Source organism: Brassica rapa, chromosome A06, assembly GCF_000309985.2.
Source record: "Brassica rapa cultivar Chiifu-401-42 chromosome A06, CAAS_Brap_v3.01, whole genome shotgun sequence".
NCBI classification, from domain to species: domain Eukaryota; kingdom Viridiplantae; phylum Streptophyta; class Magnoliopsida; order Brassicales; family Brassicaceae; genus Brassica; species Brassica rapa.
The window spans coordinates 6,029,066-6,052,155 of record NC_024800.2 but is presented as its reverse complement, the minus strand read 5'-3'; the positions used below and the strand labels follow the sequence as shown (position 1 = coordinate 6,052,155).

Here is a 23,090-nt window from a genome sequence, read left to right as displayed (position 1 = left end):
ACACTATTATCGTTATTGTGCATATGTACCATATCAAATCTAATATGTACGTAAAGCCTCCACCATCTCTGTCCACAATTATCCTTCCACAATTGTTGTACACACACACCATATACAATGTCTCACCAACACGTACACTTGGATTTTATACTCCCATTTCATCTCCTCATGTACGATGACCTATTCAACCATCCACTTACATTCCAACAAACTTACATATATAATCCAAGAAAAAAATATCACACCGAGTGGAGGTTCCATACCAAACAAAAAAACATCCGACTTTGAGTACACATTTAACTATTTTCTCAGAATTCTCTCTGTTGCAAACAACCTTGACACCTGGCCTTCGAATCTCAGCCTACCGGGGGCAAAAATAATTTTTAAACTAGATTACAACAAACTGAAACATAACCAATTTCTAAACAAACAATTATCACATTTTTTTATCAAACAATTCACATGTTTAAAGAACATTGAATAAATAACACTCGTCACTTACTTCAAACTTTACTCTTTTAACACCGGCCGTCATCAACCAGAGAATGAGAGGAAATCAAATGATTTTTTCTCTTCGTAGAATGGAGTCTGTGAGAGAATATAAACGATAAAGACGAATAAAGTAGATAAAAAATGTGTGGCCAGCGTTTCATCCTTCCTAGATCAAGATTTTAAATTAATTTGTAATTGAAATATTTGATTCACCGCCCAAGACAGCAAATATATTCAATTGCTTTAATTCTTTTAGTTAGGGGTTTTAGAGTCTTTTCGACATAAAGAAGTGTGCAAGGAGCAACATGTGTCTTATTATGTAATAAAAAGACAAAAAGTGTCTATTACTGTAAATCACTCAATAAATAAACCTTGCTAATACGATATACAAGACAAAATATCCTTTCCGTCAATTGCTTTTAAGCCTTCCCTTTTTGGAATTTCTCTTTATTAGTATAATTTTGCCCCATATAGCATTTAGTTATCAGCTAGTAGCTACTATGCTTCAATGATACGGTCTTGTTAGTTGCCTAGTTAATGTGTTAATCAAATTTCTTAATCCCAACTTGTGCTATCTTTTATCAATCGGTGGATTCTCAACATGGTCAGAATGGCGAAAACTGAGACTTGTGTTTCTCCACTTTCTTTTCTTTATTATAAACCTAAATTTATAATTGTATGTTATATAGCGAAACCTGAATACTTAACATCGCCATTTGCCATTATTCTAAGTAACTAGATCTTTTAACCGCGCTACGCGCAGTTTATGTATTCTAAATTATTAAAATTAAAATTCTCTCTTATATAATTTTTTTTTAAAAAACAAAGTTTTATTTGAATTTATTGAAAGCTACACTTTTACATTTATGTAATTTGACTAAATTATTAAATATGAATATCTAAATTGTAATAATATATATTATAATGCAGTTATTTAAACATTGAAAATAAAGCTAAATATAAATTAAGTTTGTATTTATTTTCGTTTCATAACAAACTTACATAATCTCTTACTAATAGATGTCTTAATTATATATAAAAAAAACTGAAGCATTTCTATTTACGCGCGGTTTATGTATTCTAAATTATTAAAATTAAAATTCTCTCTTATATAATTTTTTTTTAAAAGCAAAGTTTTATTTAAATTATTGAAAGCTACACTTTTACATTTATGTAATTAAATATGAATATCTAAATTGTAATAATATATATTATAATGCAGTTATTTAAACATTGAAAATAAAGCTAAATATAAATTAAGTTTGTATTTATTTTTGTTTCATAACAAAACTTATATAATCTCTTACTAATAGATGTCTTAATTATATATTAAAAAAACTGAAGCATTTCTATTTCGTCCTATCTTTCATTGGTCTCTACTTTTTTATATCTACTCGTTCTTCTAAAAACAATTTTTGGTTATTTTTTTAACTAAATAAAAAAACTGGTTTAGATTCCAACACTTCCTAAACTTTAAAGTTACCGAATAAAATAATCTGAATATATAATGATAGCAAAAGGAAAACAATAAAAGTTGCATCGTAGAAAAAAAACTCAAAATTAAGGCTCCTCATAATCTAAATTAGAGTATAACAAAATTAAATTATAAAATATTGACTTGAGACCGTATGCATGAGGTAGAATTATGCTTGCAAGATGTATAAGTTCTCTCTTTATATAGATTTCGTAACTTTGTAAAAAATGGACTTTAAAAACGTTTTAGATTTATGCCATATTTTCAAATATGTAGAATTCATGGAATATTGGTAGTAGAAATTTTCCATTGATAAACATGAATAGAAGTAGAAATATATTTACGGTGTAGTAGAGAAAACTCCAACATCTTCTAAAATTATTTTTCTCGTTTTTGACTTATTTTAGGATGACGTACGGTTGTGGGTTTCGCAACCATGGTAATAAATTATTAACCAATGTGCTCGTCGTTCGTTTTTTGTATATTTGTTTCTTTTTTAATTGTTTCTTTTGGGAGGTAAAATTATTTTCTGAGACTTAATATCCAACTTTAAGCTTCCGTTTACAGGAATTTGTTTTTGTAGGTTTTAAAGTTTTTTTGTTGGTTTTAATTCCTTAGTAGAGCTCTAGGATCTTCGTAATAAATTTAGTTGTCAAAACTAACGAAGTGGTTTTCTTGCTGACTTATTAGCTACATCTTATTCATAATGCATTCAGAAAGAAAAAAAAATGCATGGAAATGATTTGAAGAGACATAAATCCCCCCCCCCCCCCCCCCATTAATTATAACCTGAATTTTTAACACCAAATTTGTGTACAATTTTACTTATGCACACCTTGTCATACGATTGATTGATACACTTTCGTTTTAAATCTGGAGATCAGACCAGTTGAAATCTAATCAGGTAACATGTGTGCAGGTTCTTATATTTAAAGAACTACTTTTTTACATAGATATGCTTCAGATGTTTTAGTTCCTTAAAAACTATATAAATGACTTTAGTTTGCAGTAATGTTTTATTCAGCTAACAATATAACAGTAATTATATATGTATTTTCACGTATTGATTTTGGAATACGATGCTAATAATATAAGCAAATTATTTTTTGATGTGATCAGTTATAAATAGATTTAGTATATTAGATTACGGGTACGACTGTGGGATACAGCTAGAGTAAATTAAAGTAGGTGACAGTTTATTTTTAGCTTATTTACTCTAATTTCACCCAATCAAATTTTTTTTTATTATAACTCGTTTATTATAAAAAGTGAGAAAACAATAAATAGAGTATATCTTAACTCAAATTTAATGAAATAAACTTTTTAAAAAATTTATTTATTTTCATCCCTCTCATTTTCACCAAAATTTTCTACCTTTTTACTCTGATATCTAACCAATCACACTGTACAAATGTTCTGAATCTATATTGTACTGATTTTCACATGGAAACTGATAACTTCTTGTGTTTATTTATTGCTTTTATCTGGTTTTGACCAATTCCAGCTTACATAAAACCAGTCTCACTAAAGTTTATTAAATATTCGACACACAACGCATGTGTGTGTTTACCATCATTATTGCACGTCACAAACCGCTGCATCTTACACTTAAAGGAGGAGTGATGAAACCAAGCATATATTCTAATGAAAAAAATACTACATGGAACAAAGTAAGATGCCTTCTGAGCGTGTTACCTTGTGAGAGAGTGGGAGTAGAAGTAAAATTGTCTCAATGAGTTATTGCAGTGTAACAAAATCTCCTAAAAGGGTCTTAACGCAATCACTCCTAACTGTGAAACTTCACACCATGTCATAGAACTGCTTACTAATGGTTGATAAGCCGAGCTATATTCCCTTTATTTGTAGCATCAACGACTACTTTCTCACTGATCTTGAACAGCTGCAACACAAATCCTTTCCTTGGTTAAAAGAGAGATAGAGAGAGGAATACATAATTGTGGAGATAAATGGGAAATAGTCTCAACTCATATAGCATTTTTTTCCCTTCCTCTCAGGTCTGCAAATTGTACGTCTCACCTATTCCAGTCTGTGTTTAAGAATCTGAAACAAAATACCGTTTCTCATCATTCCCTCTCTATAAAAAAAAAGACAAAACCCACATTCATAGATAATTCTGCTGGCAGGAAGGCCCCATCCATGTATTCCAGATTTCCAAAAGGAGACCCGATCAATTTCTGTCCTCTGTGGCAGTGAAACAGACATATTAGATTTGATGATAATATAAAAAAAAAGAGAGCTTTAGACTGAAATCACTTTAAAACATCAGAGAATGCTTTCCTGCAGTGTATATTTGAGAGAGAAGCTTCTTCTTCTTCTTTTGGTAATTTGAGTGTGAGAAACCATGTTCATTGCTGCAAGTTTCCGTCAAATGAAACCGTCCAACCCAGTTGCTTGTCCCTTGGATTGAAGAGGGTGGAAACCGAGCAAGAATTAGATCGCAGAGAAGGAAGAAAATATAGGAAAAGCAACGCAGCTCTTAAGACAGGTGAGATTCATTTCATGGCATAGCATATAAGACAACAACCCCAGTGCTGTAAGGCTGCACCATGGGGTCTTGCTTGAGAGCTTGTTGCAGCTTTAGTACCTCGTATTGTTGTTCTGCCGTAAGGTTCACTACTTGCTGGAGCAATGTTGGACTGAACATCCTGGGAGAGAAGTGCCTAGAGAAAAGATAATCAAACATGGAGCCAATATAATAGATTTAATTAAGCTTCCAAATTATATGATCAATCTGAAGAGAAGCACTTTGAACAAATTGAAGAGACTAATCCTAGACAAAACACAGACATACAAAATATTGAACATTGATATTACTCTATCAAGTATACTTCTTCCTAATTATCAGCATAATTCTAAATTAATTAGGTCCATAGATAGCAGAAGGAGATGCTTGGTGATTTAGGCCATAGATTCTTTTTGTTGTTTCTCGTAATGCAATATGCCCAGAGAACTAATGAAGAGTTTGTCTTCGCCTTAGGTGAAAGTCTAGTGATCTCGTGCAACAAATTCCTGTTACCATCAAATTCTCTGCAACACAATATAAATAGGTTAATCATCAACTAACGCAGTGGAATTAAAAAAAAGTCGAGGTCGTCGTAAGCTGGGGATCCAACAGAAGGAGTAAGCCTGCCTGCATATATATATATCCAAAGTAATTTAGTATATGACAAAAGAACTTAAGAAATAAAACTAAAAGATATTACTTTTCAAATCTGAAATCAAGAGATAAAAATCGATTGAGAGGAAATTCCACACCTAAAAGGCGCAAAAATTTAACGGTCTCCAACCTTCTCGTCGTAGTCTGTGGACCTTCCTCTCTCTCAAGTGATCCAACACATGACAGACGACCTCTCGCATTTCTCTGACGTCGCGGCCAAAGCTGAGGAGGAGGAGGCGACGGCGGAATCGGCAAGAGAAGAGGCATGAAACTGGCATCAGTTACAATCGGCTTGGAGTTTTTGATTTTGAGAGGAGATCCCTTAGGTGAAACGTTTCAGCTCTATGGAGTAGAGATAGGTTCGATGTAATTATGTTCTTCTGAGTTCCATGCGGTATTCAATTTCGTTTTATGTAGGAGATTCCTGGTGGTAGCTTGAACGCTACATCAATTTATATTGGGTGAAAGAGGAGAAGTGGAAGATGAAATCGTTAGGTTTTTATGTTGTTATGAAGAAGAGAATAATGGCTGCAATTAGTGTCTGGTCATGCAGATTTAATGGAAGAAGGGGAAACGACACCGATAAAGGTAGATCAGATAATAGTTGGGCCAATATAGCAAATTAATTTAAACCCAAACAAAATCTCACTTTTATCATTATCGACATTAACTAAACTGACGTGTCAAAAAACACTTTTCTGATTGGTTGATTATTAGTGAGGACGTGGACAGCATGAGAGGAGCTTTTATTCAACTTTTAGTATTGTATATTGATGATGTTAATTAATTATTCTTCAATCTTTTGCTTAAGTTTCCTTCATTATTATCATGTGTTTGCTTCGTTATCATCACGTATAAAATATCGAAGGTGGTGTGAGCCAACAAGTTAGCGAGGATCGTGCAAAATCTCTTTTTTTCTTTCACTTCAGCAATTTGTTCTGAATAGAGAATAGTGGAGGAGGTTGAAATATGAAGAGGAAAAAATCATCTTCTACGACAGTGGTTTGTATATAGTACATACCATAACACATGCATAAAAGTTTGGTATTTGTGGGTTTATACGTGTTTTAATTAGATAACTAGATTTTGACAAAGGGCGGATATATTTTTTGTTTAAAAAAAATTAGTTTTTATAATTTTTTTTGTAATCAAATTTGTGTTAATAATAATTTAGTTTGATAGAATATATACATAAATTTGGTAAAAATAATTCAATTTTGAATTTATACACAAATATAAAATTTAATTTATTTTAGCAAATCTATGTATCTATTCTATCAATTAAATTAATATCAAACACAAAATAATAACAAAAAAAAACAAATATAAAACTAAATTTCACAAAAAAATTAAAACAAAAAATATCCGTCAAAATATAGTTTCTATTAAAAATCCACTTAAACCCGTTAAACTCCATTTTAACATTATGTGTTTTGTTAATTGATAAATTTAGTGTATGTGTAAAACTTTCAGAATTAGAACAAATTAACGTCTCGTCCAATAAATTCTAACTTCTTGAACTGATATGTAAGTTATGTTGTTGTAGTGTGATAATGATTTTTTTGAAATATATCAAAGTTAATTATAATCTAAACTTATACTGTAATTGTTGGTGAAAATAGTATTTATTTTATTTAGTAATATTAAGGGTGAGAATAAAAGTGAAAAATATTTTATATATATAGTACTATTTTATTCTCCACATAAACAAAACTCTTGAAGCTTGAGGTTGTCTTCTCCAATAATTCAGTCGCTTCTGATTTTTTTTCCGTTTGATTTACCCATTACACCACCAGCGAGAACCATAAACCCATAATACGACATGAATCCATCCGTCTATCTTCACCTTTCTCTGACCATACCAAGAGCTAACTTCACGCAAAGATCAATGTGTTTCGTATTGTAAACATTGATCACAAAACAATACAAATGAGAGATCACGTTTATATTTAGTTGGACATATGCTGTCATTTATTTTCATAACCGTGGATTTTAGTTAGTATAACTGAGAACTATGGATCCGAAAATATAGGAATTAAGGAGAAGTTACGATATTATCATATGTGGTTAGTGTTTAAATATAATTAAATACAGTTGCATAAAGAAAATAATAAGTGACTGTTTAAATAAATAGTTGGACTCAATTATTATCAATTGGTCATGTTCCTAATTTAATAGTATTGATAATAATCATCGGAGTGGTAAGAAAATGATAGATACAGCTGTATGAAAAATCTTGTTTTTTTTTTGTCAAACTTTTTTAAAGGGGTGCAACACGAGGATGAGAAATCTTGTTACAATCCTAATTATTAGGTGAAATATATATTAAATCTAACATAATCAAACGCTTTCCTACCATAGCTTAAAGCAGGATTATCGTGGTAGTTTAGATGGTTTTTAAAGAAAAATTAGTGTGTGGATCTCACAGAACTATTAAAAACCGGTCACGGAAAGTATGAAATAAAAACTGATATTGGAGGAGTTTTTACACTGTTCGCAGATTCCACTGATATTTAGCGGCCTGCGATTGGTTTTAAAAAAAAAAAAATTTGAGACAAAAATATAAAAGTAAAATAAAATAATTTTTCTAAGAAACCACCTAAACATTTTCAGCGTTAATGATGGTCTTATAATTGAATCATAAAGCATTTATTTTGGTGTTTGTTAGTAGAAACTTGTATAATCTTAAAAACAAGTTTGTAATATTACCGATTGACCCAATTATCCATGAATTAAAAAAGGGGTAAATAGGTAAAACCCAAAAAAGCTATATATATACTGGAAACGAGCTAAGCAAATGATACGAAGAAGAAAAGAAGATGGGGCTACAAGGTCAGCTCAGTGACGTCTCTTCCGATTCACTCCCTCTCATGCTCCTCTCTCTCCTCGCCGTATTCCTCAGCCGTCTCCGCTCTTTCCTCCTCCCTCCCTGCGATCCAGCTTCTAATCTCCCCCTCGACGACGGCTCCATCGTAGCCTCGGGACTCGCCAACATAATCGTCCTCGCCGATCAGCTGAGCCTGAACCGGCTCTCCTCGTACCGAAGCGTCGGCGAAGGCGGTTCAGACTGCGTCGTGTGTTTGTCGGAGCTGCATGAAGGAGAAGAGGTGAGGAAGCTGGAGTGTGGACACGTGTTCCACAAGCCGTGCTTAGAGGGATGGCTTCACCATCTCCATTTCACGTGTCCTTTATGTAGATCGGCTTTGGTCGCCGATGGTTGCGTTTCCCGAACGCAGCGGCGCGTTGGGAGGGATTTGATCTCGTGCTTCTCTCTCCATTGATTCAAGCGTGTGACCGGATCGGAAGATTTCGATCCAACGGCGGTGATTCACCCATCTTTAATTGTCCTTTATATATATGAATTACATATAAAAAAAAAAGAGGTACGTAGATATCAGAGAACTAGGTGGCTGACCCATGCGCGCCCTTATTTCTGAAGAATGATTAAACAATATCTCTAGTATTCATGTTTTATGTCGCATTTTTAAGTATTTTTGTTGTTCACCAACACGAAGCTAAAATAGTGTCAAGTGTGTTTTCAGTACGACATATAAGTTAATAGAAACAATACCTCTCTTTCAAATTCTATTACAGTGGCGAACAGATAATATTCTACTGGTGAAGAAGCGAAACCGCATCACCAACTCATAAAAGACTCATCATGGTCCGTCTTTCGTAAACTTGGATGTTGTTAAGGGCTCACCTACCCGTCTTTGTCCAAGTAGAAAAGTGTGAACTCGTCCCCCATTTTTTTTTTTAACAAGTTGGCGGCCGCTATAATAGAATTTGAAAGGAGTGAAGAGAAGAGGGATTTCTTTGTTATTTCACTCTCAGTTTGCAATGTTTCAGCCCCCATTTTCGGTTTGTATACAAAAAGTTGAGAAAGTTGAACACGTCTTGGTGATCCAGTTGAATCTTTCTTTTCAGAAAAATGTGTGAACACAGTAATATGGGCTTTCGAATAGAGGGAATGGCCCAATAACATCATAGTTGGCCTATTTCTGGCTCCAATATATGCCTGTCAACACCTAGATTGATGACTCAAAAATCTAGAATTTTTTTAAAAAACAATGCAAAACTTTTTTTCTCCAAAACAGTGGTTTCATTTTTTCACCAGAAATTCAAGCATTATAAATAGTTCATCCCAATTCGAATTAAACACATGCGGCAGAAGTTATAGCATCAACCCTTTTATCACTGAGTTGGTAATTAAAAAAAGAAGCTAAGAGGGATTTCAAAGCTTTGAATGCAATTGGAAGCTTCGAATATGCTTTCGAAGAGAACGAACCTATATCTTCAGGAAAGTGTGGTTTATATGCTTCAAGTACTTGTAATCTTTAAAGTTATAGTGCTTCCACGCTAGGTTTAGGAAGCGAGTTTACGGGGTATAGATCTAGGGGAAGGATATCTGGTGTTATGTTGGATCAAAGAACTCTGTTTATCCTGTATCAATTAATAACCATCTTCCACATTTTTCTGTATAGCAGAGTTTGATTTTTTCAGCCAATCGTACAAGCTCAAAACGAAGCTAAAGTGTTGTTTTAGTTAGGTTAAACATAATCTTAATTTCTTAAGATTCAACTCATTACCCGTTTGATGTATATATTAATGCTGCTATACTCTTTTTATTTGCAACGTAAGCTTTGTTATTAAGTTATACCATTTCTACAAGAGGAGACTCTTCATAACATTAACACAACATAAATGTATTCGTAGGCTGAACACACACAGACACAAAGCTCACACACAAACACCATCATAGTAATAGATATAAGAATTGTTTTTTTTTTCAGGTTAAGGAAAAAATCGGACCAGTAACCTTCGATTCCCCAGCATCAAGCAATGCAATAATCTCGCTCTCCCTAGACTTACTTCTCTATGAAAGAGCGTAGATTATTGCAAAGCCCATCTTTCTCAATATGTTAATTCATATATATTACACCTTCCATCACTTTCCTTCGACCGTCGTCCTCTTCGTCTGTGGACACCATAGCTTATCTCTCAAAGAAAACAAAAAGCAGCAACTTAAAGAAGAAGAAGACTGATATAGTATGCAGTGTGCAAAAGGATGGAATGATGAGTGCGTCTTATATAAAGGGTCAAGGAGGCTATGTCCCTCCTCCTTTTACTGATATAAATAATTACAAAGAAAAGTAAATATGATTGTGATTAGCAATGATATACAAGTGATTGACACACAGTTTGGGGTGGGATTTGGAGATTAGAATGACGTTGAGGGGCAAAAGTTAAAACTATAATTCTTGGGGGAATGTAAAAGAATTCTAAATAACTTTGATCTCCGAGCCTATAGGGTATGTTTTCCCTAAAACCCTTTTTACAATATTAAGAAGCATGTAGCATGGTTATTCGACTTAATATTAGATAATGGGACTATAGGTTACTCTAGTTAAATACGTATCTGGAAGAAATGCATAGAAAGGCACGTAGATGGAGAGATGGTGGAATAGTCTTTGGCCTTGAGTGTTGTGCAGCTTCCTTCTTTTTCTCAGTCCTCACTATACCAAATGCTATATTTTTGTCTTTTTATTTCGTTCATACAGTTAATATAACGTTTGTATATTTATTTTCTCGTGTTTGTATTTACTAATTGGAGCATACGTGAATTCTACCACGACGGTGTTGAATATAATGTTTACTCATGTTTTATATTAAAAAAAAACGCAATTCCACATTTTCTATATTTATTTCAAAACATAATTAAAAAGGAAACAGTTCATTAGTCTACAAAATTAGTTTAACAGCATTTCAGGATTATTTATCAAAAACAAATTGTTTAGTTAAAGTATTTCTGGTTTGTTTATTACTTTGTTGTTACACTTCAAATGACATACTTGTCACTGCATACGTTTCTTTCTGATGTTATCTTATTTTTGTTATCAAGATAGGAGTAGTAATTTATATGCATTTTGCATATAAATACAAAAGAAGACGCGGAGAGAAATGAGTATAGATTTGGATGTTAGGTTATAAGCAGACAAATAAATGGGCCTTCCTCATTTGGTCATCCATGTCGCCGTACGTTCTCTTTATAGTGTACACACACATATGTATGTTTTTGTGTGCTGATTGTGTACTCATTCATCGCCCAATGCACATTTATCCATCTTCCAAATCCCAATCCATATTAATTCCACCGACTCGCAGAGCTTTAGTAGATTCACTAGTAATTAATCTCAGTCTATTCATTGTCTTCTAGGCTTTCTGATTGTAATCACATCTACACTATTTTTTTGCAAAGCAATCCAAATTCAAGAAAGTAGAAACAATACATAAGAGAAGACGTGCATGTGGTGGCAGTCAGAGGTGGGTCTCAATTTTATCGTGTCGTAAACTTTTTCTGAGTTTTGTCAAACATCTTTACACTTTAGTGACTAAATAGACAAAAAGGTAACACCTTTATATCTATTTACGTTGACCCTCCACTCTTACGTAATATTCCCATTTTACACCGTGAGTGGGACTACTCTCACACGGTCACACCTTCCTTCGATCTTGGCCGTCCACACTCCGCACTACTCAGATTAGACTGTATTACATCATGACAACGCCACTTTCTGCGTCATTCATTTATTTTTTTGTATGTTGAGCACCTTTTTGTTTTGGTTTGACATACTATTAACTTGTTACTTAAAGAAAATGATCGACATAATGATAAATGTGATATATGAGCATATTGCATATACTACCTTTTCCTAGTAGTAGGAGGCCCGTGTGTGTGTGGGAAGTGAAATGGCTTGCTTTAAGCCATGATCATAGTAGTAATACCACACTTTTGAGTTTTCAAAATGATAACAACAATCAGTCATAAATGGTCCATACGGCTACACTACACTACACACACATAAATAATACTCCATTAGAAGATGAAAAATATATTATTAGGATGAAAAAGAACACTTAACGCTTAATAATCTTTAAATTATTTACCGAGTGTCCTTGAATAATTATACAAAAATGGTGAAAGTACAGCTCTCAGCTGAACTCAATATTTCCAGGTTTCTAGTCCATATACAGCTAGCTCACGTAGTTGATTAGTCAATTATACAAATAGAATTAGTATTTTAATATAATAAGGCAGTATAAATTTTGCATAATTCAACAAAGGTAAAAGTAAAAGGAGGTGAAAAAGAGTGACCTTTAGGAGGAATCCAAGACATAGAGTGCAAACTTCATTGGACAAAGTCATCAAAAGCATAATAAAATGGCTCATATTTTATTATTTGCTCGTTAAAACAGCCATAAAATATACTCCTACCGAATAAAAGCAATCATTGGATACTCAAAGGGAGAAAAGAGTGTGAATTGAGAAAATAATGTTATCCTAAAATTAAGGAAAAGGCCAAACGGCAGTGGGTCAATTCCTAAGCGACGCATGGGCCTTGAACCCCACAAATATCCTTTCGCATTACCTTTTGACAAGAAGAAAACAACTCGCAATAGTAATAGCTAACAGGTCCCAAATGCCCAGTGAACAAGAAAAGAGAACAAATTCATGTAAACTAGTTATCACATCATAAATCTTATCATAACATCCCTTATATATTAATTGAGGAACATTTGAAAAGATGTAACCTCAATTTTGTATTAATTAAAAAAGACCCCAATGCATAGGTGGCACTCAGTTAGGTAGTCAATTACATTCAATTGAAAAATAAGTAGGTCCACATTCGATTTTTATATGTTGTTAGATACATAAGTTGGTCAAACTATATGATATAATGATATGATATGATATTTTCTTTCCTTCAATAAAACCTACGAAATTACCATAAATGACTAATATATATATGACAATTAATGAGTTTAATAATAAAGATTTGATAACAATGTATATCTCTTCCATCATTTTTTGTTTAATTTTATATTATTAAAATAAATTAAACAATCAAATTAGCTATAAAAATAAAATTTAGATTTTTTCGTATATGTTATATTTTGAATTTTTAAAAACGACAATAAATGACTAAAACTATTAAAATTATTATGTTAAAAATTAATGATCAATGGTTTAACATTTTTATTATAAGAAGATACACATGATTTTAAAACCATATGAGTAAAAAATATCATTTAATAATAAAATAAATATATATATATATATATTAAACACTATATACCATAAGATTACATAAATATTTTAATATTAAAACTTTCAATGAATTTTCAAGAACATTTATAAATTATAAACTTATTAAAGATTTCAGATTGAAAATTTTGTTATCGATGATTTAAATATTTTGTTATAAAACGATATGAACGATCATAGAACCGTATGATTATAAATTCTTATTTAATAAATAACTATACAAAATATACTATTCCTAGAAAAATAGGTTGGTCCATCTTAACTTATATTACACTTTTTATTAAACTAACTATCGAATTGATAAATAACGTACCAAAAAATGTTTTGCACTTTCCTTAAATAAAAGCTACGATACCTAATATGATTAACGTATATGTGAAAATTAATTATAATGAATAATAAATATTTGATAACAATTTTTGTATCTTAGTTCTTTTTTTAATTATATATTATTAAAATATATTTAAAAATCACATTAAATATATAATAAAAACATTTATAATTTTTCTTATATGTTATATTTTGAATTTTTCAAAACGTCTATAAATTATTAGAAATTTGAAGATCCCCACTCTGAAAATTTTGTGATCAATAGATTATTTTTTTTTGTCATAATAAGTTATAAATGATCATAAAATTGTATTAATATGAACTTTTATTTAATATTATAAGAAGATACACATTATTTTAAAACCATATGAGTAAAAAATATCATTTAATAGTAAAACATATATTTATATATATATATATATATATATATATATATATATATATATATATATATAGATTATACTATATACCATAAGATTACATAAATATTTTAATATTAAAACTTTCAATGAATTTTCAAAAATATTTATAAATTATAAACTTATTAAAGATTTCACATTGAAAATTTTGTTATCAATGATTTAAATATTCAGTTATAAAATGATATGAATGATCATAGAACTGTATGATTATAAATTTTCATTTAATAAATGACTATATAAAATATACTATTCTTAGAAAACTAGGTTGGTCCATCTTGACTTACATTATATTTTTTATTAAACTAACTATCGAATTGATAAATAATCTACCAAATTTTTTTTTGCACTTTCCTTAATTAGAAACTACGAAATTACCTAATATGATTAACGTATATATGAAAATTAATTATTATGAATAATAAATATTTGATAACAATTTTGGTATCTTAGTTCTTTTTTTTTTAATTTTATATTATTGAAAGATATTAAAAAATCACATTAAATATATAACAAAAACATTTATATTTTTTCTTATATGTTATATTTAAATTTTTCAAAACGTCTATATATTATTAGAAATTTGAATATTCCCACTCTGAAAATTTTGTGATCAATAGATTATTTTTTGTTATAATAAGTTACAAATGATCATAAAATATAACGCATATGAATTTTTATTTAATAAATATTCAAACTAAATAATATATATATATATATATATATAAACACTAATGATTTAAATCAACAAGATTGGCTGATCAATTTAGTCGTCCAGTTGAAATCTTTCAAAAGTATGTGAAAGACTAAAGTCAAAGTAAATATGGATTTAGAATAGTAGTAATATTTTACTAACCAAATATAAAAAAAAAACCGAACCGAACCGAAACCAACCCGATATCCGGATTGAACACCCGTAATCCAAATGAAGCCAAACTATTGTTTCATTCTCCAAAATATAATAAAAATAATAACTTAATCCCGCGCAAGGCGCGGATCTTATCCTAGTTATATGTTATCGACTGAATGTGTAGCCTAGTCGTTAATATTAGTTATACACTCATATCATCCAGTTTGAACTCTGTATTTGTTTTTGACCCGAAAATATATAAATATTGTGTTCTGTAAACCTCAAAGTTCTGGCTTTGGTCTTAAGATTCACAACTGTAAATTGTCAACAATAAACTGGAATAGTTCAGAATTTCAGATGGCTCTTAGCCACAAGGTCGGAGGTTCACACCCTCCTAGTTTTTTTTGTATCTCTAGTCTCTAGTTAGCTAATGGTCATTTAACTGGTGTGAAGTCTGTTCCTTTCTATTACTACGAGCCATATGGCCTTTAATTACAGCCCAGCCCAAAAATTAGAGAAAGCACGCACCAAAGACTGATAACGTCTACAAGACAGAGTTCAATTAACGTAGTTGTCATGCATTATGTTTTCTAACCACTACAGTTGCTAGTGAATATGGCAGACACTGTTAAGCTGTTCCCTGATCACTTATAAGTTACTTGGAGAACCAGACGGACCACATTATGCACACTAAGATTTAGTGGGAGGACGACTGGTATGTTGCATATATATCTAGGTCTCTCATGTTAGAACTTTGTTCACTGCCATGTTATGTTCGTGTTTGTTTTCTATCTCTGATAATCTCACCGAAGGCAGTGGAGCAAGTCTATCATTGCATAACTGAATTTCTTAGCCACCATGATTCTGCATAAGTGAAACTTTATGGGCTCTTCCCTTCCTGGCATGTAAACGTTGCTCTAAGGTGGTCTCCAGTTAGTACATAACAACATGTGTATCAGAAGCGCATGTTAATAAGGATGTCATTTCCGTTTAAGACATATACATTGACTATTTGGGAAAACTGAACATTAGCTTATGAGGAATTTTATTTTTTTGAAGTCATACACCTGTAAATTAGACATCTAATGAGATGGTGGAAGCTCATTTACCTTCCTTTGTTATGGCGACGAGCTATTTATTTGAAAAGTTATCTGTACAAGTATGGGTGTGTTCCCTTGTACCGCTTCTTTTGGAGGGCTTAAATTATCCACGAGAGAATTTTTATAGACATGGAAATATGGAATCATGTTTGTCTTGGAATTTACTAACCTCACAGTCCTACCTCTCAGTAAGGTGTGGGAGACATGATGCACTTAATGATACAACTGAGTTGTCTAGTATTTAACAACAGAGTTGTCTCTCTTGAAAGATAGTGTGTTTCTGCCATCATGTTAGACCATACTGACTTCTGATATTTTCTTTTTGAGTGATTCCAGTTTCCAGGTTTTGTGACTTGAGACATTGAGTTGGCGACACTCTGATATTATTGAGGCAGCTCACGAGATGGAGATTTGTCTGCTGTGATTAGTAGTACAATCCTGATGATTTCAGGTTTATTTGCTAATGCTAGCTGGCAAGAAATATTACAGCAACGTATGGGGTGACAAACACTGAACCTGTGATGACCTCCCCCATCCCTTGCACTTAGTGTCATCAGACAAACAACAAAAGGACCACAAAACTGACCCTTGCGTGATTGGTAATGGGTTCTTCTTTGTCTTTTGTCTCTGCCCTGCCTGCAATTATGTCTCTTAACTTTCAGCCTTAGCTGCGTGCTATAAATCCACATCATTCATCTCACCTTTTTATTCCATTTGTCATAGAAGATTCATATCCACCTTGTTTTTCCCGAAGTTTTTTTAAGTATCATCCATATAACTCTCAGACCATGGAATGTGGCAGCGTAATCGATTTAGGCCTAAGTCTTAGAACCATACAACATGAGCCTTACCACACATCAGGCCAAAGTGAGATTTTTTGTTATTATTTCCATTACCTCTCAGCTAACATATACTCCCTCCGTTTCGATTTAATTATAGTTGTTGAGTAACTTTTTTTTGTCAAAATAAGTACCATTTTATAATTTTGATACAAAATGTATTAATTATATTCTCCAATTTATATTTTCGTCTATTGAAATATGGTTAAATGTATAAGTAATGATGTTTTTATTTTGGAAATATGCAAAATTTAATGTTTTCTTAATCTGTGTGCATAAAACTAAAACGACAATTAAAATGAAACAAAAAGAATATATTTAGAGTTTTCTTTGGGCAAAATATACAAAACATGTTTCCTTGGTAGATTTTCTCAACTTTGAAACGATGTGTACTGTTTATTAACATGTATGACCATCCTCTCTCAAATCTATCTGGTTTCTATGATATGAAGCATAACAATAGTTCCCCCTAATGGTCAAGATTGTCTGCACTTCAACATTTTAGTGTCTTCTTCACTTCCACAGCAATCAACATTCCAGTTTCTTTTCTGTTCTTTTGTTTAATTTTGAATCAAAACGGTAGGTGTGGGAGGATATAGAGAAGTTACAGATGACTTGAAGTCCAACCGTGGCGAGTTTCTGCAGAAGAGGCACGAAACCAGAAATGGAAGATGTGGTAAAGAATGTGGGAGTAATGAAGGAGGGAGAAAGAAGTGGGGTTATGTAAAGGTCACAATGGATGGGTTTGTGGTAGGTCGTAAGGTCTGTGTTCTTGATCATGGAGGGCATTCAACTCTTGCTCATCAACTAGAGGACATGTTTGGTAAGGTTTTGATGAGAAGCTTTAGTACTTTTTTAAGTATTTTCAGAATTTTCTACTCCTCATGGGACTCAAAGATAAGTTGTAATGTTCCTAATAGACTTATATGGGATTGATTATGATGTTGGTTGCATTCTGCAGGGATGCAGAGTGTAACGGGATTGAGGTTGTTCGAGAGAGAATCAGAGTTCTCTTTGGTGTACAAAGACAAAGAAGGCACTTGGAGGAATGCTGAGGATGTTTCATGGAAGTAAGCTCTCAAGACTCTCTCTATATACAACAAACTTGTAATGTTTACTTAAGTAAGCGTTTAAATGAGTTGAGATTATTGTGAAATGGCAGGGAGTTGGTAGAAAACGTGGAGCGGCTGAGAATCACAAGAAGAAACGATTTTCTACTTTTCTTTTAAGCTCAAAAACTTTGACGATTCTCTCATCTTCCTTCACTCTTTGTTCAAATGTCCATATCAGCTCCTTTCTGGTTCTTGCTTTTTGAATCTTGTCTTGCCAACCAAAATAAAAGTTAATGTCGATCGAAGTATAAAGTATTATTGTTTAACAAGTGTGTCTGAAATCTGAATAGTTACCAGACATGGGAGCTTAACAATGGCACCAATGGAAATCTCTTACACTTACATTTTCATTCATACCAATTGGTTTCAAGTCTACGACGTTTATCTTACACGTATGAGTGACAGGAGACTAACTAACAAAACAGGGGTTGTTTAGGATGATTTTTTAAATTATATAACGTAGAACGTGATATCGATAATTTAATTCAAGACTTTCCAAATACAGAAGATATGCTTTACGTACAAAATAAAAAATAATAAAGACAGTAATGCAATGCCTGCCTAATATTGGTTACAACAAGTCACCGAGTCATCCATCCATATCCAATCCTCCCAAAACCCATCACAAAACACATTTTTATTATAACAAAGATATGTAAATGAAACGTTTTTTTTTTAAAACAATCCAACCTAACCTAACAAAAAGGAAGATTAATTTGGTTATATCCAGAAAAGTCCACGCCAGCATCTAGTTGTAAAGCTTTGACCAATAAAAGTACAGATAAACATGATGATGTTGACAGAGTGCGGAGTCTGTGCATTGCCTGTACGCTGCGTCTCCACTCTATAAATAACAAACACAATCAAAGACATAAACACACAATACAACGTAATAAAACATAAAAGCATACAAACAAGAACTAAAACAAAGACAAACACAAACACAGAAACACAGTTTCAACCAAAAAAAAAAAAAAGACATAAACACAGATATTAATTAAACATGGTGGTTGCTAATGATAATGATCTCTCGACGTCCAAGATTCTCCCCAGAGTTCTCATCGTCTCTCGTCGAACTCTACGCAAGAACAAGTTCGTGGACTTTGTGGGAGAGTACCATCTCGACCTCATCGTCTCAAACGGCGCAGTTCCTGTCATTGTCCCACGTGTCAGCGGGATACATTCTATGCTCAAGAGCTTCGAGCCCATCCACGGCGTCCTCCTCTGCGAAGGAGAAGACGTAGACCCATCTCTCTACGCAGACGCAGAACAACAAGGACTCTCTCAGGAGGACATGGAGGAGATCAGGAGCTTGCACGCGAGTGACACGGCCATCGACATAGAGAAAGACAGCATCGAGCTGACTCTAGCCAAACTCTGCCTCGAAAGAAACATTCCTTTCTTAGGCATCTGTCGTGGCTCTCAGATCCTCAACGTGGCCGCCGGAGGAACTCTTTACCAAGACATTGACAAGGAGATAGGAACCACCACGAAGCATATAGATTACGACAACTACGATGACCACAGGCACGAGGCTAGAGTCGTGGAGGAGACCCCGTTGCACAAATGGTTCGACGAGATGGATCAGATAATGGTGAACTCGTATCATCACCAAGCTGTGAAGAGACTAGGGGAACGTTTTGTGCCGATGGCGTACGCTCCTGATGGTTTGATAGAAGGTTTTTACGATCCGAAGGGGTACAATCCAGAGGAAGGTCGGTTCTTGGTGGGTCTCCAGTTTCATCCCGAGAGGATGAGGCTCTCGGGAGGCTCTGATGAGTTTGATTATCCGGGATGCGCTACTGCTTATCAGGAGTTTGTGAAAGCTGTTACCGCGTTTCAGAAGAAGCAACTTGAGGCAGCAGAGATTGTGATGGAGCTGAAGACGAAGAAGAAGAGGCTAGTCAAAAGCTTCTCCATGGCTGAGCTTCTAGAGGCATCAAACACGGCTCTAAGCAAGAAACAAGAGAACAGGCTGAAGCAGATGGGAGCGACGGTGAGGAACTCGTGTGTGTATATGAAACGGAAAGAGGTGCAAGAGAGAGCAATGGACAAGTTGTCTGCAGATCGTTTATCTGACCTTCTCTCCTTCCACCGTATGATGGCTCGTCTTTGCTCTGATGCCATCAAGAGGAAGCTGCTGGAAGTTGAACCCACTGAGACATAGTTAACTATTAGCTTTTATTGCAAAAACATGTTTTACATATAAAAGAAAATTAGTTTTCTGTATACATCAATCACCATTTGAGCAGGGTTCACAATAAAGTTTAATGATCAAAACCCAATACATGAACAAGTTCCCTATATGTATGTATGTATATATGAGTTTCCTCAGGACAGTAATTATAAAGAGTTCCTACATCTTTTGTCGTCATAATAATCCTATCATCATCGGCTGAAGAAGATGAAATCAGGATGGTTGACTTGATGCAACTTCAGCCAGTTGTCTGCGGCTTGGAAAAGGGAGTTCACGAGCTGGTGGTGCCCAGATCCTTTGATGCTTGTCCATACAGAACCTCTCAACTTGTATGAAGCAAGGCCAAACACAGGCAGGGTAGTCTTCTCAACACTCTCCATTGGCTGCACCTCACACATAGACTGTGTTGTAATGCCTGCACCTAAAAGAGCCAAAAGATAGACAGTAAATGAATATTTATCCCAGTGTTAATATGGCTAGCATACTTAAACGTTATTTACCTAAAACAATTGTTCGAAGAAGTGTTTCTAACCTTGAAAGGGAGTGTGAAGGGAATGATACGTCAAGAAACAAGCATCCAGATCCTTGACCGTGGGTCCTGTGGGTATTTTGTAAATTGGGTACCTACATAGTATAGTAAGGGATTCTAAGAGACACGAGAGGGCACCATGGATTAAGTAAGTACAAAGAGGAATACCATGCCACAGAAAACCAGCTTGAAGGTAATAAATCACAGCTTCTCAGCGTCTTCAGCTCAGGAAATCTAGAGGCCAGATCAGACATCTGCAATGGTAACAATTAAATAAAGACAGACAGCTATTGATATTGCATTTTTCCCTTTGAGATTTGGAGAAGTTTCAAGACAGCAGTTGAACATCCCACATGAACTCATAACATTACTTTCATAGATAAATATTTGACGTCACTTCAAGTGTTTGCTTTTAAAAGTTAAACTTATCTGATTACAGTAAAGCCTTACAGTACCTAACTTCCGTGTAGCCGCATACAAGAATTTATTTCAAACTATGAGATTTTTAATGTTTTAGTCTAAAGCACACTTCACATGTTTTCCGAATCCTTATGGTTTCTAATAACTTGTTAACTTGATACTCAGAGTTAACATAGATGGACAAACCTTGTCGGCAAAGGGTTCACGGATGTAAGGAAGATCACGTTCAAGATACTCAAATACCAAACGACCATGAGAGCTTAAAGGCTCCCCATCATCACTGGACGAGTCTTCACGATGCTCCTTTCTTAACGAGAGCTGGTCCATACCACCAGAGAGTCCTCTCTCTGACTCACTGCTGCTTCCTTCACTGCTAGAATCCTTGAAATCGCTCTCGCTCTCCTCACCTGCCCCCCTTTAAAAAAAAACAAGACTCAAGCTTTAGACTGAAGCACAAGTTCAAGAAGCTTGCTCATCAGCAATAGATTTAGATCAAGCTTCTTTCTTTCTACCTCGCTTGATCAGTATAGATTTGGATGGCGGAGAGAGAAGGAACGTAGTATTGTATGACACGATCCTTGTAGTTGATGTTATGCAAAGAGAGAGTAACTCCAGTGCCGTAAGCACTCCACTCAGCAAACGATTCCCACACATCTCCAAGAACAAAGTAAGGAGGAGTCTGCAACTCAACAACATCACTGCCTCTCTAAACAAAACGAAAAAGTTCTTGTCTTTATAAAAGGAAAAGGTATCGACTTTTGACCTTGGAGGTGGAGAGATAGTGAGCAGGCACAGATGGTGTGACCGACTCCAAAAACCGTTCTACATTACTTGTTGTCGATGCTTCCAACGCAGACCCTTTTTGACTGTGAATCGATCCGCCATTAGAGACGTCGTTCAGCTTAGTCAACTGAAACCCAGCTCCCAACATCTCAAAAGGGATTCAAAACGACGACGATGTAACACTCTTCCCCACTAGTCAGTCGTACAGATTGATTTAAATTGAGAGTTTTGAGGAGTTTTAAACACGATTCAAGCAAATGAGGAGAAAGAAAGATTTTTGATTTTACAAAAAGAAAAAAGAAAGTAGAGAGGGAGAGGAGAGAGTCAAATTAAAAGAAGAACACACCGCTATTTATTTTTATTGCATGATTCGACCATTGTAGTTATGATTAGTTACTTATTCACCCATATTTCTTTTTGAATCAGTAATACACCCCCCCCCAAGGCCTAAACCCACTGTAAGTGGGTATGTGAGAAAGAGTTTTTATTTTGTTTGGTTAGCAAACATTTTTCTATCATTTTCTAATTAAAATGAAATTATTTGAAGCTGTTCAAAATAAAAGTTACAATGTTGTAAATTTGAATTATAGGGTTATGTGTTATAATTTCAAAACAAAAAGGAAGAAGTGGAAATTTTGCATAATAGAAGGGAGTATATAACAAATTCACCGATGGCCTTAGTAATAAGCTATGTGGTGGGATCCTAGATATTGACGGACGGCAAGGGGCAAAAAACACATTTAGATTAATTGGACTTTTGAAATGCTATTTTAGCAGACTTGACAAAAAGAAAGACTGGCTCTCTAAATTATTCAATCTTTTTTTTAGTTAGTTCACGAAAATATACATAGACTGAAGGTGGATATAGATATATTTTTCTTTATCTTTGATTTAACCTTTTTCAAGCAATGGGTATTCTTCCATACATGCATAATACGAATGAAGAAGTGAGAACACAGTATACTAAAGTGGTTTATCAGTTATTAATACTCACAAAAATCAGGGAATTTAAATATGTCGGACGAATGCCACTTCTCCTGATATCAGAAAATGAATTCATGCACGTGGACCTTGTAGTTACAATTTCATTTTTCTTTTATTTTATTGTTATTATTAGAGGTAGAGGATGTGCACATGATCGGCACATTTTAGTGTCATTTTTCTCTTCCCGTATGAACAAAAAAAAAATTGATAATGGAGGAAAGTGGCAATGATAATACCAGTATAAAGGGGGAATATCCGTATATGATAAATTGTTAA

General features: G+C 33.6%; 4 protein-coding genes across 4 annotated transcripts; 3 read left to right on the top strand and 1 right to left on the bottom strand.

The window, feature by feature from the left end:
* Positions 1-2,802: 2,802 nt before the first annotated feature.
* LOC103872299 (E3 ubiquitin-protein ligase RHA2A) lies at positions 2,803-10,150 on the top strand. Its single transcript, XM_033272987.1, has one exon. The coding sequence runs from the start codon at positions 7,964-7,966 to the stop codon at positions 8,423-8,425; it is 462 nt and encodes a 153-aa protein (XP_033128878.1). The 5' UTR covers positions 2,803-7,963; the 3' UTR covers positions 8,426-10,150.
* A 6,526-nt stretch (positions 10,151-16,676) lies between these two features.
* LOC103872297 (auxin-responsive protein IAA34) lies at positions 16,677-18,878 on the top strand. The gene is made up of 4 exons (XM_009150644.3): positions 16,677-16,817; positions 17,373-17,612; positions 17,751-17,859; positions 17,952-18,878. Exons 1-4 carry the CDS (start codon positions 16,739-16,741, stop codon positions 18,016-18,018), a joined length of 495 nt encoding a protein of 164 aa, XP_009148892.1. The 5' UTR covers positions 16,677-16,738; the 3' UTR covers positions 18,019-18,878.
* Positions 18,787-20,205, top strand: LOC103872295 (putative glutamine amidotransferase GAT1_2.1). Its single transcript, XM_009150642.2, has one exon. It carries the CDS (start codon positions 18,905-18,907, stop codon positions 20,066-20,068), a length of 1,164 nt encoding a protein of 387 aa, XP_009148890.2. The 5' UTR covers positions 18,787-18,904; the 3' UTR covers positions 20,069-20,205.
* On the bottom strand, positions 20,066-22,222 carry LOC103872296. The gene is made up of 6 exons (XM_009150643.3): positions 21,811-22,222; positions 21,560-21,726; positions 21,234-21,462; positions 20,796-20,881; positions 20,631-20,722; positions 20,066-20,519 (listed from the first exon to the last, which is right to left on the bottom strand). The coding sequence occupies exons 1-6, from the start codon at positions 21,976-21,978 to the stop codon at positions 20,290-20,292; spliced, it is 972 nt and encodes a 323-aa protein (XP_009148891.1). The 5' UTR covers positions 21,979-22,222; the 3' UTR covers positions 20,066-20,289.
* Positions 22,223-23,090: the final 868 nt, after the last annotated feature.

Bases quoted from the DNA above. Each gene is read 5' to 3' on its own strand.
- LOC103872299 (XM_033272987.1), top strand. From the start codon at position 7,964: ATGGGGCTACAAGGTCAGCTCAGTGACGTCTCTTCCGATTCACTCCCT.
- LOC103872297 (XM_009150644.3), top strand. From the start codon at position 16,739: ATGGAATGTGGCAGCGTAATCGATTTAGGCCTAAGTCTTAGAACCATA. The intron at 16,818-17,372 runs GTGAGATTTTTT...TCAAAACGGTAG, and splicing joins TTACCACACATCAGGCCAAA to GTGTGGGAGGATATAGAGAA. The intron at 17,613-17,750 runs GTAAGGTTTTGA...TGCATTCTGCAG, and splicing joins TCAACTAGAGGACATGTTTG to GGATGCAGAGTGTAACGGGA.
- LOC103872295 (XM_009150642.2), top strand. From the start codon at position 18,905: ATGGTGGTTGCTAATGATAATGATCTCTCGACGTCCAAGATTCTCCCC.
- LOC103872296 (XM_009150643.3), bottom strand. From the start codon at position 21,978: ATGTTGGGAGCTGGGTTTCAGTTGACTAAGCTGAACGACGTCTCTAAT. The intron at 21,727-21,810 runs GTCAAAAGTCGA...GTTGAGTTGCAG, and splicing joins ACTATCTCTCCACCTCCAAG to ACTCCTCCTTACTTTGTTCT. The intron at 20,520-20,630 runs GTTAGAAACACT...TGGCTCTTTTAG, and splicing joins CCTTCACACTCCCTTTCAAG to GTGCAGGCATTACAACACAG.